The sequence below is a fragment of the Microchirus variegatus genome (assembly GCF_963457635.1).
Source record: "Microchirus variegatus genome assembly, chromosome: 20".
Lineage (NCBI taxonomy): Eukaryota > Metazoa > Chordata > Actinopteri > Pleuronectiformes > Soleidae > Microchirus > Microchirus variegatus.
In genome coordinates, this window is record NC_139821.1 from 19,786,992 (window position 1) to 19,803,980 (window position 16,989).

The following is a 16,989-nucleotide window of genomic DNA, read 5'->3' on the forward strand; positions in this document are numbered from 1 at the left end:
GCAATCCGTACTGCCCGGGGCATGAAGCTGCAGTTCATGCACGGAAACCTCCGAACGCCCCTCCCTCAAGTGTTCGAGGCCAAGGCATGGAGGACACCTATCATGACCATCCTCTGGCTGCAGAGAGGCCATACAGGCCGTTTAGGAGTGGTCACCAAGCATGGCGACAGTCAGCGCCTGTAGAGTGGAAAGAACAACAGATGCTGGGAGAGGGAGCGAGAGCACTGCCTTCGCCAGCAAAGGTCAGCTTGCTGCGCTGATACAGATTGTCACCACCGAGCAGACACAGCTCGATGTGGCTGTTACTGACGGCAAGTAGTATACACCTGTGATGGGAGAGGGAGCGAGCACACTGCCTTCACCAACAGGTGTCGCACAGCCGAATACAGTTAGGATTAGTGGTTCTTCACACTAACTATGAGGGCAACAGCATCCGCCTATGCTGGGAGCTGGAGCGAGAGCACTGCGTTTACCGGCCAGGTCAGCTTGCTGCGCCAAATACAGCCTGTCGCCACCGAGCAGACGCAGCTCGAGATGTGGCTGTTACAGACGGTAAGTAGCATACACCTGTGACGGGAGAGGGAGCGAGCGCACTGCCTTCACCAACAGGTGTCGCACAGACAAATACAGTTAGCCTTAGTGGGCTCTTCACACTTCTGCTAACTGGAGGGCAACAGCACCCGCCTATGCTGGGAGTGGGAGCGAGAGCACTGCCTTCACCGGCAAAAGGTCGGCTTGCTGCGCCGAATACAAACCATCCCTGCCTAGCAACACAGCTCAGGATGTGGCTGTTACTAGAGGTAGTAGTATACACCTGCGATGGGAAAGGGAGTGAACACACTGCCTTCACAAACAGGTATCTAATACAGTTAGCCTTAGTGGAACACGTCTGCTAACTACAGGGGACTAGAATGAAGAGTACAGCCAACGGTGTATCATCATCATCATCAACACAGTAAAACCCAAAGCAGAAGCGGTACTCACTGTACAGTTGCTTCCAGATAACTGTAGTACAGATGTCAGGAGAGGGAGCGAATACACTGGCTTCACCGACATATGTATAATGTACCGATTACACATACGCAAGGTCAAGCAAGCAGTGCTGACACTAGCGCCTGTAACTAAGGACCACAGATGTCAGGGAGAGAGAGCGCACACACTGTCTTCACCGACACAGGAGTAAAAAAGAGAGACAGTACACATCGTACAGTTACCCATAGATACAGCAGAAGTACAAAGTTGGAAGAGGGAGCGAGTACACTGGCTTCACAAACATACAACCACAACGAGAGGTGGGCCGGGTACAACCAGCTGTGTACCGATTACACAGACTCTAGGTCAAGCTTCTACGATATAGCAGAAATACAGATGTCAGGAGCGAGTACGCTGGCTTCACTGACATTTGAGGCTACAACTGGAGGTGGGTACAAACAGCGGTGTAGCGATTACGCAGACGCTAGGTCAAGCAAGCAATGTTGACCGCCAGCGCAACAACCAAAATGTCGAAGAGAGAGCGCACACGCTGTCTGCCCCGACACATGACAGTAAAAAAGAGAGAGGCAGTACACGTTGTACTGTTACTCACAGATACAGCATAGGTACGGATGTCGGGAGAGGGAACGAGTACACTGGCTTCATCAACATACAACTACAACGAAAGGTGGGTACAACCAATTGTGTAGCGATTACACAAACTCTGTGTCAAGCCTCTGCCGGTATAGCAGAAGTACAGATGTCGGGAGAGGGAGCGAATACGCTGGCTTCACCGACATATAAAGTACAACCGAAGGCGGGTACAACCGGCGGTGTAGCGATTAAAGCAGTGCTGACCACTAGCTAGAGACGCCAATGTCGGGAGAGAGCGCACACGCTGTCTTCATAACATGGAAAAGTACAGATAAAAGAACGGTACGTTGTACAATTACTCACATATACAGCATAAGTACAGATGTCGGGAGAGGGAGCGAGTACGCTGGCTTCACCGACATATAAAGTACAACCGAAGGTGGGTACAACCGGCGGTGTAGCGATTAAAGCAATGCTGGCCGCTAGCTAGAGACGGCAATGTCACTGTCTTCATAACATGCGAAAAGTACATAAAAAACGGTACAAGTTGTACCATTACTCACATATATAGCATAAGTACAGATGTCGGGAGAGGGAGAAAGTACACTTTCTTCACCGACATAAGATTACAACTGTAGGTGGGTACAACCGGCGGGTGTAGCGATTACACAGACGCTTGGTCAAGCAGGCAACGCTGACCACTAACGCCCTTAACAAGAGACGCAAATGTTGAGAGAGCGCACACGCTGTCTTCATAACGTGGGAAAGTACAGATAAAAAGCGGTACAAGTTGTACAATTACTCACAGATATAGCATAAGTACAGATGTGGGGAGCTTAGGAAGCGAGTACACTTTCTTCACCAACATATGACCGCAACAAAGCGGGTACGATCAGCTGTGTACCGATTATACAGACGCTAGGTCGAGCAGGCAATGCTAACCGCTAGCGCCCGTAACTAACACACAGAAATGTCGGGAGAGAGCGAGCACAACGCCTTCACCGACTTAATATTACAGAGAAGCTACATATTCTCAAAGGAGGCGAAAGACGACTGGTATACTCAGCCAGTTGTAGCTTTGGCTGATCCAACTTCTGTTTCGGGGTGTTCGCGGCGAACCGCGACGAACCTCCCGTCTCCGCTCGTCGCAGCCCTTGGAGGGCGAGCAGCTCGCAGCTCCAACAGATTGTCACAAGGCTACCAGCGACGGAGCGGCAATGGACGCTTTTAGTTCAGCTAGAATTTCGCTGACATGCGTCTACCTGCGAAAGCGAGAAGAAAAAAGGAACAGATCCTCTGATGTCACCGGAAGATATAGGCTAGCCGGCGTCATCAGGGGTCATGGGTGACTTTGTTGGTATAAACACTCGACCTGCGCATGCGCGAGATGGAGATATTCCAGTGCTAAAGCACCGCCTCTGGCGGTCAGTAAGGATGAAATAGAACACATTTTGACCACCATCCTGGTCTCATAAGATCAATATCTGGGACATATTGAGGAGACAATGGCAGGTCTCTGCGGACTATGTTTTTAAATATTTTACACTTTCTGAGAACAAACTAATTAGGAGTGATTAGCCGTAACTTGTAAAACTATTCAATGAATGGATCAATAAGGGTCATTGAGACATTGGGATATACTGCATGAGCATGAGCATGCGCGCACACACACACACACAAGCGTTCACAAATAGTATTTTTGTCCCTGCCCATAACACTTCCCATTCTGCCCTGATAGGTGGTGAGCAAGATTAAACAATACAGCAAGTCAATAAAATGGGTGATGTCGAGATGGAACTGAACTCAGAAGAGAAATTAACCAGAGCAAAGTCATGAGGGGATTTTTAGACACCAGCCTTCTATTGCTAATGTTGTTCTCTTACTTTTCCTCTGTTGTGTCGTCCTCTCTTTATTCCTCCTCTTGTCAGTTACAGGGACAGTTTAATCTCAATGGGATGCACAAGAATGGAGATGTGATTCTAGGTGGACTTTTTAAAATACACTTCTTTACTACTGATCCTGATCTGTCCCATACCTCACAGCCACAGCTGCCTACCTGCTATGGGTGAGTCTGTGAGATGTTATTATTTGCAGTATCTGAAGTGTTAAATGCATTACAAATATTGAACAGTTTTGTTTCTGTTAGTGTTGATATTTCAGGATTCAGGCTGGCTCAGACCATGACCTTTGCTATTGATGAGATCAACAGAAATTCCAACCTGCTGCCTAATGTGACTCTTGGATACAGTCTGTATGATAACTGCATTGATCTAGGAATTGCATTCCGTGGCGCAATGACTTTAGCAAGTGGTCAAGACGAGCAAGTTACATTAGAGGAGAACTGTGTCGGAACTCCTCCAGTCCTAGGGATTGTCGGTGATTCTTCTTCTACACGTTCTATTGCCATATCCACAGTCTTAGGATTGTACAGAGTGCCTCTGGTAAGTTTATCTGACTCTCAAGTGAATCATTGTTTGATATAATTTTAATGAGTTATCAACATGAAATATTCTAGGTTAAACAGTTAAAAAAAAAATCAGCAATCAATAACTGTTTCCAGCATACGTGATCTGTTTGTTCTTTTGTTTTTTTTGCAGGTGAGTTATTTTGCCACATGTTCCTGCCTGAGTGATCGAGAAAAGTTCCCATCTTTCTTCAGGACGATCCCGAGTGATGCTTTTCAGGTGAAAACTAGTCATGTTATGTGTTCCGTTTACAGAGTCGTGTGGGAGTTGTGTGGTGTCAGATAGAACTTAATGACAGTGATTAAAACTGAGTCATTGATGAACCTGTAACAGGAATTCTAGTGAAAGATGATTCCAGCCTGTGCACTAATCCCTCTGCTCTGTGTCCACATAGGTGAATGCTATGATTCAGATACTAAAACGCTTTGGTTGGACTTGGGCAGGTCTGCTCATCAGTGATGATGATTATGGAGTCCATGCTGCCCGATCTTTTCACTCCGATCTGGGTCCAGTTGGTGGAGGTTGTGTGGCTTACACAGAGATTTTGCCCTGGGGTGATGACCCTGCTGAACTCAGGAGAATAGTGGATGTGATGAGGAAATCTACAGCTCGAGTAGTGATTGTGTTTTCAAATTGGAGTCGCATGATCACCCTAATGAAAGAGGTCAGTCTGACAAAAACCTTTAGCCTGTATACAATAGATTTCAATAATCATGTTGCACCTGTTTGTTATTTTACCTGTAATTACAGGTTTAAAACGTATATATGTGTATATATATATATATACATTTGTTATAATGCACTATACAGGTTGTAAGGCAGAATGTAACAGGCCTGCAGTGGATTGCCAGTGAATCCTGGACAACAGCTGATGTGTTTCAGACTCCTCACCTCATGCCGTACCTGGCTGGAACACTGGGCATCGCCATCCGTCGTGGAGAAATACCAGGTCTCAGAGACTTCCTGTTACAAATACATCCTGATCTAAATCACAACACAGATGGAAACAACATGGTGAGTTTCCCTCTGAATTAGTATTTGTGACAATAACATACTGGTATTAATTTAAAAATAAATTATCTTCCAGGTGAATCAGTTTTGGGAACACACATTTCAGTGTAGATTTGCACCACCTCCAGCAGGTTGGGTAGAAGCTGGAGGAGAATTATGCACTGGACAGGAAGTTATAGAGAATGTGGAGACTGGGTTCTTGGATGTTTCGAACATCAGAGCAGAGTATAATGTGTATAAGGCTGTGTACGCTCTGGCATATGCTCTTGATGACATGCGGCATTGTGAGCCAGGGAGAGGACCTTTCAGCAACAACACCTGTGCTCATTTACAAAGACTAGAGCCATGGCAGGTGAGATATCAGTTTACGCTTAACTCTTAATTTAACCTTTGTATTCCTTGAAGACTTAAATTAAATATATTCACTGACTTATATTGTCTCACATTTCCTACATAGCTAGGTGATAGTAGGTTGATATATCAGGTCAAAGTAAGTGCATTTTAGCAATGGGATGTCACCTACAAAAATGGAAATATTTTAGTGAAAATGATAGTCCTCTTTCATTTTATTTTCATGCCTCAGCATTGCTTTGAAGATGTCCATATGCACATCGGTCTTCTCAATTTTTGTAAACATCATATCTTTGGAAAATCCTCTCAACTTTGGCCCAAATTCTTACTTTGGCACACACTTAACTAAATTCCTTTTAAGTCAACATTCACATGATATTGAAGAAAATTGTGAATCTTTTGGTCAGCTGAGTCAAACTTGGCAGTGATTGTAGTTTTATTTCTTGTTCCTTCTATATCTGTTTCTTATACCCACAAAGCTTGTGTATTACTTGGCAAAAGTCAATTTCACCACAACATTTGGCGATGAAGTGTCATTTGATGAGAATGGTGATACCTTGCCAATATATGACATCATGAACTGGGTGTGGCACCCTGATGGAAGAACTAAAGTTCAGCAAGTGGGAGAGGTTAAGAGGTCAGCCTTCAACGGAGACAAACTGACACTGGATGAAGACAAAATATTCTGGAACTTTGAACCAAAACAGGTTGCTTTTTAATTTTTTCAGCCTACATTTCTAGTTTAACCAACTCCGTGAGCCAAGGTTCACTATTATTCATCAGACTTACATGTTGTCATCTTGAATCAGAATATCTTTACTCTCATTGCACAAGGACATTAAAATGTTGATACCTGCTCTCTGTCCCAGTGCAACCTCAGCTATAAAGTGTAAAAAGCTCTATATAAATTTATAAAAAAATCCATGGTGTACCTCACCTTTTATCCTGTCAGCTGGGATTGGCACCAGCACCACCGCAACTCTCATGTGGAGGATAAATTGGAAGATGCTGAATTAATTAGTATATACTATAATATATACTATGATACATACATATATTTACACACACATATATGTATATATATGTATTTATATATATATGTGTGTGTGTGTTTACAGTACTTTTAGGCCACCATTAGATTTGTAATGAAAATAGAGGATAATTATTTATATTTCACTTATCTGGAACACATCCAGAAAATGTGTATGCAGGTTTTTGTTGTTTAAAACTGAAAAAAACAAACAAAAAAACATCCTCTACAGGTGTCAAGTATTTAGCGTGATCTACCCTTACACTTGAACAATAACACAGCTCTGTTCATACTGGAGTGGAACCTTGATTAATGTTACTGGTAAATCCTGCGTTTGTCCTACTATTTAATTTAAAGAAATATCTGCTGTAAGAAACGTCTATTACGCCAGGTTTATTCAAGACATGCTTGAGCATTACATACACATGTTGCATGACTTAAACTCATTAACAGCTCCCTTATATATACGACCAAAGACCAGGTTTAAGTCGTAGTTAAATCGGCCCTTTTCTGGGGGGGAGAGAGCACAGGACCAGTCCATTGGTCCTGTTGCACATATATGTTAGTTATGGAGGTCTACTTACATACATTAACTTGTTTTTATGGTCAAAAACCTCATAGTTGCTGTAAACGAGCCGATAGAAATCCTCTTTTCTGACGCTGTTTCTGAGCCGCGAGATTTCAGAGTGAACTCTGATCCCCAGAAGACAGAGTCTTGTGATTGGCCAATACTATTCAGCACATCCACTCTCAGAAGCGCAGCTCCCCCCTCTGGAACGGTGGATGCACTGCTCCTCATTATCAAAACATTGATTTAACAATGTTTAAAAATAGCTTTGTCACGACTCCCCGCCACAGTCCCTTTTATGACTTTGACCGGGAGTCAGACCCAGAGTCAGAAGACACTGTCGCTCCTGCTGTTCAGGAGAACTGGTGTTTACGTAGCCGGACCGGGTTTTTTCAGAGATCTCGCTGAGCCTGAGATTACAATAAAACACAGCGTTCTCAGCAGTGGCTGAAATGTTTGTTTAGAACCTTCAGGGCTTCTTAAACAAGGTAATGACACAGATACACACTCAAAAACAGCGTTAATTTGAACTTCCGGTCTAGGTTCGATTTAAGACCAGTTGAAAAATTGCAAGGATTTACATTTTGCACTGTTGGCTCTTAACAAGGTTCTTGGTAGTGCTTCAAAATGCAAAAATAACAAATGGGAGTGAGACAAAAGAAAGAAAAAAAACATTGAGTAAGCAATGTATTGCAAACAACCATTAAACTTAAAAAGGCTGTTCATCAGCTGATCAAAAGTTTAAGACCACAGCTTTTAAAAGCCTAAATATTGTGGATACAAAAATGTGGATACAGTGCCATTTTCTGTCAGGTATCCACAGAGTCATGACCTCCTGATGGCAACATGGGAACTGGTGTCTATTTGTCTAAACTTCCCTTGCCATCCAATCCCAAATGTTCTCAATTGGATTTAGATAAGGGGATCACGCAGGATGGTTCAAAGAGTGATGTTATTTCTCTGGAAGACGTCCTTTGTCAGGTGGGCATTGTGAACTGCAGCGTTTTCCTATTGAAAACCAAGTCATTACCACATAGACGATGGCCTTCAGTCATGAGGGATGCCCCCTGCAACATTTCCACATAGCCAGCTGCAGATTGACACCTCTGCACAACCTGAAGCTCCATTGTTGCATTGAAGGAAATAGCCCCCCAGATCAGGATGGCGCCCCCCCTCCACTGTGCCGTGTAGAAAACATCTCAGGTGGGATCTCCTTGTCATGCCAGTAACGTTGGAAGCCATCAGGACCGTCAAGGTTAATTTTTTTCTCATCAGGGAATAAAACTTTCTTCCACCTTTCAATGTCCCATGTTTGGTGCTCTTGTGCAAACTCCAAACGGGCAATTTTTTGCCGGTGAAGGAGACGTTTTTTGTTCTTAAAATCTCTCTCTTTCATATGCCCTCTAATGGTTATGGGACTGCAGTTGGCACCAGTGACAACCTTAATTTGAGCCGAGGATCATCCCGTGTCTTGACGGACAGCCAACTGGATCCTCCAACTCAACTTTTTTGTTCCATAACCCGCAGCATCTTTTAAGGAGGTTAAAATTACTGTCTTACTGAGTCCAGTAAGACAGCCATGCTACCTTAGTAGCAATGGCAGGCTGCGAGAGGTCTTGCTGATCAACAATCCAAACGTGTTTAAAGACATAATGTCTTTTTTGCCTTTGCCGTCAGGAGGTCATGACACTGTGGATACCTGACAGAAAATGGCACTTTTGATCAGCCGATGAACAGCCTATTTCAGTTTAATGGTTGTTTGCAATACATTGCTTACTCATTTTTTTTTGTCTCACTCCCATTTGCTCTTTTGCATTTTGAAGCACTACTTAGAATAGGGGTCTCAAACTCAAATGACCTGGGGTCCACCGAGCGTCTACTTTGATATTTCACATAATTTCACATTAAAAGTGATTGTTTTGATATGGAATTAAAAAAAGTTGACAATATAAACATATTCATGACATAGTAACATAACATAGTCATAAAAAACATACAGAAATAACCAATCTAATTCATGATAGAAATGAAGATGGTTTTGTATGGTTTTGTTTTGTCCACAAACCAAAACCAAATTTTTGGATCAGCAGGCGCGACATCTGGCTGAGTATACCAGGCGTAGTGTTACACCTCCTTTTGGGTATATCTTTCTCTTGTTGAATAAGGTCAGTAAAGGCGTTGTGCTCGCTCCCTCTCCTGACATTTTGTGTCATTAGTTACGGGGGCTAACGGTTAGCATTGCCATCTGCGTAATCGGTACACAGCTGGTTGCACCCATCTTTCATTGAAGATGTATATGTTGGAGAAGCCAGTGTACTCGCTCCCTCTCCCAACATCTGTACTTCTGCTACCCCTCTGAGTAATTGTACAACGTGTACCACTTTCCTTTTTTACTTTTCCTGTGTCGGTGAAGACGGTGCATGCGCTCTCTCTCCCGACATTTGTGGTTAATTACAGGCACTAGCGGTTAGCATTGCTTGCTCGACCTAGCGTCTGCGTAATCGGTACACTTCAGTTGTAGTTTTATATGTCGGAGCAGCCAGTGTGCTCCCTCTCCGGACATACACGCTGCTGTTGTCTGTGAGTAACTGTAGCGCTTTGACTTAGTTTTTCCTGTGTTGGTGAAGGCAATGTGTGCGCTCCTACTCCCGAAACTGGTGTTGTTACTACCCAGCATTAGAGGTTAGCCTTGACCGCCCGACCGACTGCTAATCGGTACACCGCTGGCTTTACTCGTTCTAGTGCCCTGTAGTTAGAAGACGTGTTCCACTAAGTCTAACTGTATTAGACACTCATTGGTGAAGGCAGTGCATTCGCTCCCTCTCCCATCACAGGTGTATACCACTACCTTTAGTAACAGCTGACTACGAGCTGTGTTTGATCGGTGGTGACAGTTTGTATTTTGGCAGAGCAAGTTCACCTTTGCCGGTGAAGGCAGTGCTCTAGCTCCCGCTCCTAGCATAGGCAGCTGCACTCATGCTCAACCTGTATGGCCTCTCTGCAATGAGCTGTAGCTTCATTCCCCATGCAGTGCGGGTTGCCAGACTGGCTGATATTGAACACCTGCTGGGTCATGTTCCGAAACAGGACCAGTGATTCCCGGGCGCGTCCTCCGGGAAGAGGGTCAAGGAGTCTAAACTTGGCTCCAGGGTGGACCAGTTGACTGAGTTAATCAAGATGAAGACCCTCTTCCTAGCCATCCAGTCTGGGACCGGCGCAGTGGACGTGGGCGCTCCTGCTTCCCATACCACCATATTCGAACCAGAGGAGGATGTGCTCTTCTTGGCGGCTTCAGCCACCAAGTTCACCGACTACAGGGCGGATGTGGTTCCCCAAGATGCTGCCTCTCCTCAGCCCACAGTCCTGGTGCTGGGTCCGGGGATGACTCCATTTTAGGTTTTTGGGATAGCTGCTGTTGAGGTGCTTGAGCGCACATTCCAGGCAAGGCGAACTCGACAGCAGCTTTCTGGGCTTCACAGGAGTATGCCTCCTCCAAGCAATCCTGGGGGTTCTCCAGCTCCCCCCAGGTGCCGCTCTCTGCCACAGACTCTCCCCAGTGGCTACCTCAGGTTGTGATCGTTCAGCCGGTCACCGAGCTTTCAAGCCCCCAAAAGACTTCCCACTAGACATCCTCAGACCTTTGATAATGCCCGTGGTCCCCCCAGGGCCCCTATAGGTCGGGGGACCAGGTGCTAACAGTCCGAGGCTGGCTGTTTTTCCCAGCAGCTGTACAGCTATGGCCGGGTCAGAATGACCATCATACATAACCCAGCATGCCCTCAACCAGGAGTTGTTCACCCTCCTGGACAAGGGTGCCATCGAGCCAGTTTCTCATGTAAAAGAAAGACGGCAGCCTGTGCCCTATTCTCGACTTGAGGGGACTCAATAGGTTCCTGAAGGTCTTGAAGTTCCACATGCTCAGTACTGCAGAGGTTCTGTGTACTTTTGCCAGAGTGGAATGGTTTACCTCAACTGACCTGAAGGACGCATACATTAATGTCCCCATAGCGCCACACCACTGGCAATTTCTGTGGTTTGCTTTTCAGGGCCGCCACTATCAGCTCAGGGTGCTCCCGTTTGGCCTCTACCTTTCACCATGGGTGTTCACTAGGTGTGTGGCAGCAGCCCTCTCACCCCTGCAGTCACGGGGCATGAAGGTCCTGCCATATCTGGACGACTGGCTGGTCTGTGAGCCATCCCGGTCTCAGGTGACCCGAGACGCAGTGATTCTCCTCTCACATGTAGCCCAGCTCGGTCTCAGAGTGAATTTCACAAAGAGCTGCCTGGTTACCTCACTTAGTACACTTATTTGGGGGTGACCCTGGATGCTGTTGCCATGAGGCAAGGTCTGCACCGTTGCTGCAGGTGTCCCGGGACCTCCTGTTGTGGGCGGCCCCCCGCTTAGCCAGCATAAGGGTGATGTAGTTGCCTTGGGAACGGAACCAGGCAGCAGACTTCCTATCACGTTGCAAGCCTCCACCGGGGGAGTGGCGACTTCAGCCTCACGTGGTACTATATCTGGGACGTCTTCGGCAGGGCAGTGGTGGACCTTTTTGCCACAGAGGAGTCGACCCATTGCCCCCTCTGGTTCTCCTTGACAGAGGAGGCCATCCTCTGGGCCAGGATGCTCTCGCCCACGATTGGCCAGAGGGTCTTCTCTTTGCCTTTCCACCAATGCCTCTGATTCCTCAAATACTGCAGAGGGTCCTCCAGCAGGGCCACAGGCTGCTATTGGTGGCCCCCTTCTGGCCAGGGAGGACATGGTTTCCTCTGCTGCACAGGCTCTGCTGCGGCTTACCGTGGCGTCTCCCCGACGCAAAGTTGTAAAAGCTGACAGTGCAATGACAACTCTAGGATAGAAGCTGTTTCCATTTGTTTTGGTTCTGAAGGCCCTGAAACGCCAAATGGCAACAGTTCAAATGGGTGATGACCAGGATGAGATAAATCTCTGAGGATGCTGCGGGTTCTCTTGAGGCAGCATGATCTGTAGATGTCCTTGAGATATGGAAGAGTGTGGCCAATGCCCTTTTGGACAGTGTTAATAACCTTCTGAAGTACCTGTCTGTCTGCTGCAGTGCAGCTGGCAGACCAAGCTCGATGGCTCAGCTTAGTACTGACTAATTGGAGCAATGGAAGAAAGACACAAACAGCTCTTTTGCCAGGTTGTCCTCAGGAAGTGCAGCCTCTGATGTGCCTTCTTGAAAAGTGCCATGGTGTTTCTTGTCCAGTTTAGGTGATAGGTTTGCTGGACATTTGGAGGACTTCAGGCAGGGTGGGATTGAGGATTTGGATAGGGACTGGTGAAGACACCAGCCAGCTGGTCTGCACAGTCCCTCAGCACCCACTCAGTCACATTATCTGATCCAGCAGCTTTAATTGGTTATATTGGCAGAGTGCACCTGACCTCCTGTCAGGGGCTGGTGAATGGGGGCTGGCAGCTGTTGAACCTTGAAGCGGGTGAAGAAGTGGTTCAGATCCTCAGCTAGTGAGGTGTCACCGTTGGCTACAGTTAAGCTGTTAGACCTGCAGTTGTCAATCTTCCTCTTATATGCTTTCGTGACCTGCCTGATGTCTCTCATTAGGTGGGCTCTGGCAGCCCTATAGTCCAATTCATAAGGTTAGCTTTGTAGCCTTGTAAGCATTCTGGACATTGGAGTAGACTTTGTCCAGAGTGTTTGCTCCTCTGGCAGCACATTGTGTGTCCTTGTGGACACACCTTCAAATCGGCATTGGTTAAAATCACCTATTAAAATGTGTACTGCCTCAGGGTAGGTGTTATTTTGAAGACTGATGGCATTGTTCAAGTGACATTGGCTACATTTGAACACAGACTGTTTTTTCAAGGGCTACATTAGCATAAGCATCTGGTGGTATATATACTGCAGTCACCATGACAACCGTAAACTCCCAGATGTGTGTCTCTGCATTTAGCAGTCAAAAACTCCAGGTCTGTACAGTAGTGGCTGTCGATGGGAATAGTAATAGTAAAAAAGTTATAGTTTACAAATCGTTCACTCTAAAATCCAATGCTTTTGAAATCCTGGCGAATGTGGACAGGATTTGCATGACAGATGAGACAAATTCAATGAGAGCGCAGAGCCGCTGTGCCTGTGCACATTGCCATCTTTATTACTTATCTTCCCCTGTCTGTGGTGATAAAGGCAAACCCTGTGGAAACGAATTTCCCCAAGGGGACAATAAACTAACTAACTAACTAAATCCCATGTCCAAACCCCCATTTTATGACTTTGGACCATAGTCAAATGCTTAAGCTCCATGAAACACATCAATAGACATGGAAGATAGAAAGTATTAAGAGGCCCTCAAGGAGTAGAATAACAGATATGTTTGTCCACACAGCCTCCTCGGTCAGTGTGCAGTGAGAGCTGTCCTCCAGGTACCCGCAAAACCAGAAAGAAGGGGGAACCTGAGTGTTGCTTTGACTGTGTCCCTTGTTCTGAGGGCGAGATCAGCAATACAACTGGTGAGTGTTAAGTATTAAACATCACAGTTCAGATATGTTGTATAAACATGTATCTCATCACCTTTCTCTCTTTTCTCAGACTCCATGGAGTGCACCAGTTGTCCAGAAGATTTCTGGTCCAGCCCCCAGCGTGACCACTGTGTTCTTAAGAAAACAGAGTTCCTCTCCTACCATGAGCCTCTTGGTATCTGTTTGTCAACCACTTCCCTGTTGGGCACATGTATCTGTGTTGTTGTTCTCGGCATCTTCATCCATCATCACAGCACACCTATAGTTCGTGCCAACAATTCAGAACTCAGTTTTCTTCTCTTGGTGTCACTCAAATTGTGTTTCCTGTGTTCATTGCTCTTCATTGGACGACCCAGATTATGGACTTGCCAACTAAGACATGCAGCATTTGGAATCAGCTTTGTGCTTTGTGTCTCATGTATCCTGGTGAAAACCATGGTGGTTCTGGCTGTATTCAGGGCCTCCAAACCAGGAGGTGAGTCCAGTCTGAAGTGGTTTGGTGCTGTGCAGCAGAGAGGGACAGTTCTGGTTCTGACTTCTGTTCAAGCAGCAATCTGCACTGCCTGGCTCATCTCTGCTTCACCAGTGCCTCATAAAAACACCCAGTATCACAATGACAAGATAGTTTATGAGTGTGCGGTTGGGTCCACAGTTGGTTTTGCAGTTTTACTTGGTTATATTGGTTTACTGGCTGTCCTCAGTTGTTTGTTAGCTTTTCTAGCAAGGAATCTTCCAGATAGTTTCAATGAGGCCAAACTCATCACTTTCAGCATGTTAATCTTCTGTGCAGTGTGGGTGGCATTTGTCCCTGCTTACATCAGCTCACCAGGCAAATATACAGACGCAGTGGAGGTATTTGCCATCCTGGCCTCCAGTTTTGGCCTCTTGGTGGCACTGTTTGGACCCAAATGTTACATAATCCTGTTGAGACCAGAGAGAAACACAAAGAAAGCAATCATGGGTCGAGGCACCACAAAATAACACTATTAACTCTGCTGTTTTGATCCCCTCTGTATTTTAGAATTTAGTTGTGATTAGCAGGTCACAAAAGAGGCATTATATATGTGTTGATAAGAAAAAAAATTGAATTTTGTTATTTTTCTATAGCCTTCCCTTATTCCTCTTATTATTTAAGAGTTGATATAAAGTTGATGTAATTGCAGATCACCATTTAGTTAGACGGGTAACTCATTTGCTCCATCTTTATAGAGACTCAAGAACAATGACCAATTATTACACACAACAACACTGCAGAACTAACTTAATTAGAATAACTAAAATTGACGACTGTATGAATCACCTGACTTTACTGTGTAACAAAAAAAGTGAACTACTGAATCCATATAAGCCCACACAATGCCCGACTGTGTGGAGCCAGAATGACTGTAGACTGTTTGGGGAAAAAGAGAGAGGAAATTCCTCTATAACAAAAAGATAGACCATGTCAAGAGCATTAGTTTAATCAATGTTCGATCTGCTGCAGGCAGATGATTATGTTTAAAAAAAATATATAAAAAATCCAAAATAAAAATGAGAAGGAGAAGAAAAGAAGAGTGTGTTAGTTTGTATGAAATGGCATGAGAAAATGGGGTGTTACTTTGTGTTTGGATTGTGGATGGTAATCAAGTGCTTTGGGGTTTTTTTGGATGTTGAAGAGACTGGTATAAAATGATAGAAGTTGTTGGTGTTGGAGTAAATGGAGAATGAACTGTTTCTAAGAGCTGATTTCTTGTGCTGAACAAGAAGAGCTGCTTCTGTGGGGAGAGTTGAACAGGCTGGACTCACACAGTGACAGAGAGTCAGAAAGAAGGGGGGTTTCAGCACAAGAAAAGTAAGGTCATGAACGATTGAGAAAAGTAGTCTCATTATAAGAAAAGAAGTGTGCTGATGGATGTTGTTGATGGATGTGAAAATGACTGAAGTGGGTATAAACTAACATAAATCTGAAATATATTCCAGTCACTATAGGGTTAAAATAATTAATTAAAAATAAAAATGAATAATAATTAAGGTAACCTAGAATAAGTGAAGTTAACTGTGTGAAGAAACATCTGAACACATAATCTAGGTGACTGACGACCCTGATCCAATCACCGACTCCACTAACAGATCTGACTGATGCTGAAAAAAGAACTTTGAGTGTCTCTGTGAGTAATTTGAAGAGTGTCTTGAAGACTATGTGTTTGTGCTGAAAGTTGTCCAAAGTGTGTTTAGGATTGAATCTGCCTCCTCCATGTGCTGTCCACACTCCGCGTCTGCACCCCCTCCTCCCTCAGAGACACACACAGCAGGACACCTACAACTAAATGCCAATCCAACTCTACAGGAGGTAGAAGCTGTGTGTTGTAGGTGTTCTAAACTCAGATGGGCCAACATCTGACCGGCCAACTGGTCGACATCCCCAGCTGTTGGATCAGTGCGGTTCAACAACATGATGGCCAGCCTGGCTGAAGATGTGCTTGATGTTTTCGTCTTAAGAGTGTGTTGGCTTGAGATCCACAACACAATACAAAAGGAGGGTGAGTTAGCAGCTGACTACCGTACACATTTGGACTCTGTTTTTCGCAGCTCACTCTGGCATCGACGCAGACAATGAGGCATACGATGACCTGCTCGTTTGTGTCATGGCTACATGTGTCAGTTGGGAAACTGGGACCATAGTGAATGTCTGGACACACATTCTGCACGCTGAATGAAATCACATAGATTTGGACTCTAAACAAACACAAAAACTTCAGACTGCTCAACTGATACTTTGACACCTATTCCTGAGGGAGCACAAAGATACAGAAGTGGCATGGGTTTGTCACTCATGCAGGATCAGGAGATCCCAGAAGGCATGGATAAACAAGACGCCTCGAGCCTTTATAGTTTTGCGTCATGGTGACGGACACGCGCTGCAATTTCCCGCCCGATCAGTAGGGGTCGCTGCGCAAGGTTGTTGTGCTTCTGGCTACAGTGAGCAATGGCGTCCGAGAAAGAAAGAGAGAGAAAGACTGTTGTTGTTGAAACAGTAGCCCTTTCTCACTTTTCTGTGTGACGGAACACAGTTTTAAGATAATTTGAGGCGAGAAATTGGCCATTTAGAGTCTAAACATGTGCCGTGTGTGTTAAGATATGACGTATTTATAGTTTGGCAGCGGCGTTATCGGCGGGGATCAGCTCCGCGTCTGTGGACGCTCGGTGCTCACTGTGAGCCGGCACAGAGCAGCTTCGCTCGGCCTGTCCTGAGGACCAATCGCAGCTCTTGCCGTCGCCGTTGTCCCTTGACGGAGTGACGGACACTTAAAAAATATTTTGTGCAGTCGGAGACGACGCAGAGGCTCTTCGACAGGCTCTGCGTCGACGCAGAGTCTCTGCTTAACCTTAGCAGAGCACTTTACACAGAAGTATAAATTGGGCTTAAGGCTTTCTGTATGTTGTTTAAGATAACAATTAACCAACAGTCAAGCTGTCAACAAATGATGGGATTGTAAAAGCAGGGGTCGGCATGAGGTGCACAGGA

The 16,989-nt window shown here is 45.3% G+C and overlaps 1 protein-coding gene across 1 annotated transcript; it reads left to right on the forward strand.

Annotated features, from left to right (window-relative positions):
- Positions 1 to 3,491: 3,491 nt before the first annotated feature.
- LOC310941726 (extracellular calcium-sensing receptor-like) lies at positions 3,492 to 14,465 on the forward strand (the record flags this gene model as incomplete). The annotated part of the gene is made up of 9 exons (XM_083906938.1): positions 3,492 to 3,631; positions 3,713 to 4,007; positions 4,164 to 4,250; positions 4,426 to 4,695; positions 4,842 to 5,045; positions 5,119 to 5,394; positions 5,873 to 6,100; positions 13,352 to 13,475; positions 13,555 to 14,465. Exons 1-9 carry the CDS (start codon positions 3,522 to 3,524, stop codon positions 14,463 to 14,465), a joined length of 2,505 nt encoding a protein of 834 aa, XP_083763064.1. The 5' UTR covers positions 3,492 to 3,521.
- Between the last annotated feature and the right edge of the window lie 2,524 nt (positions 14,466 to 16,989).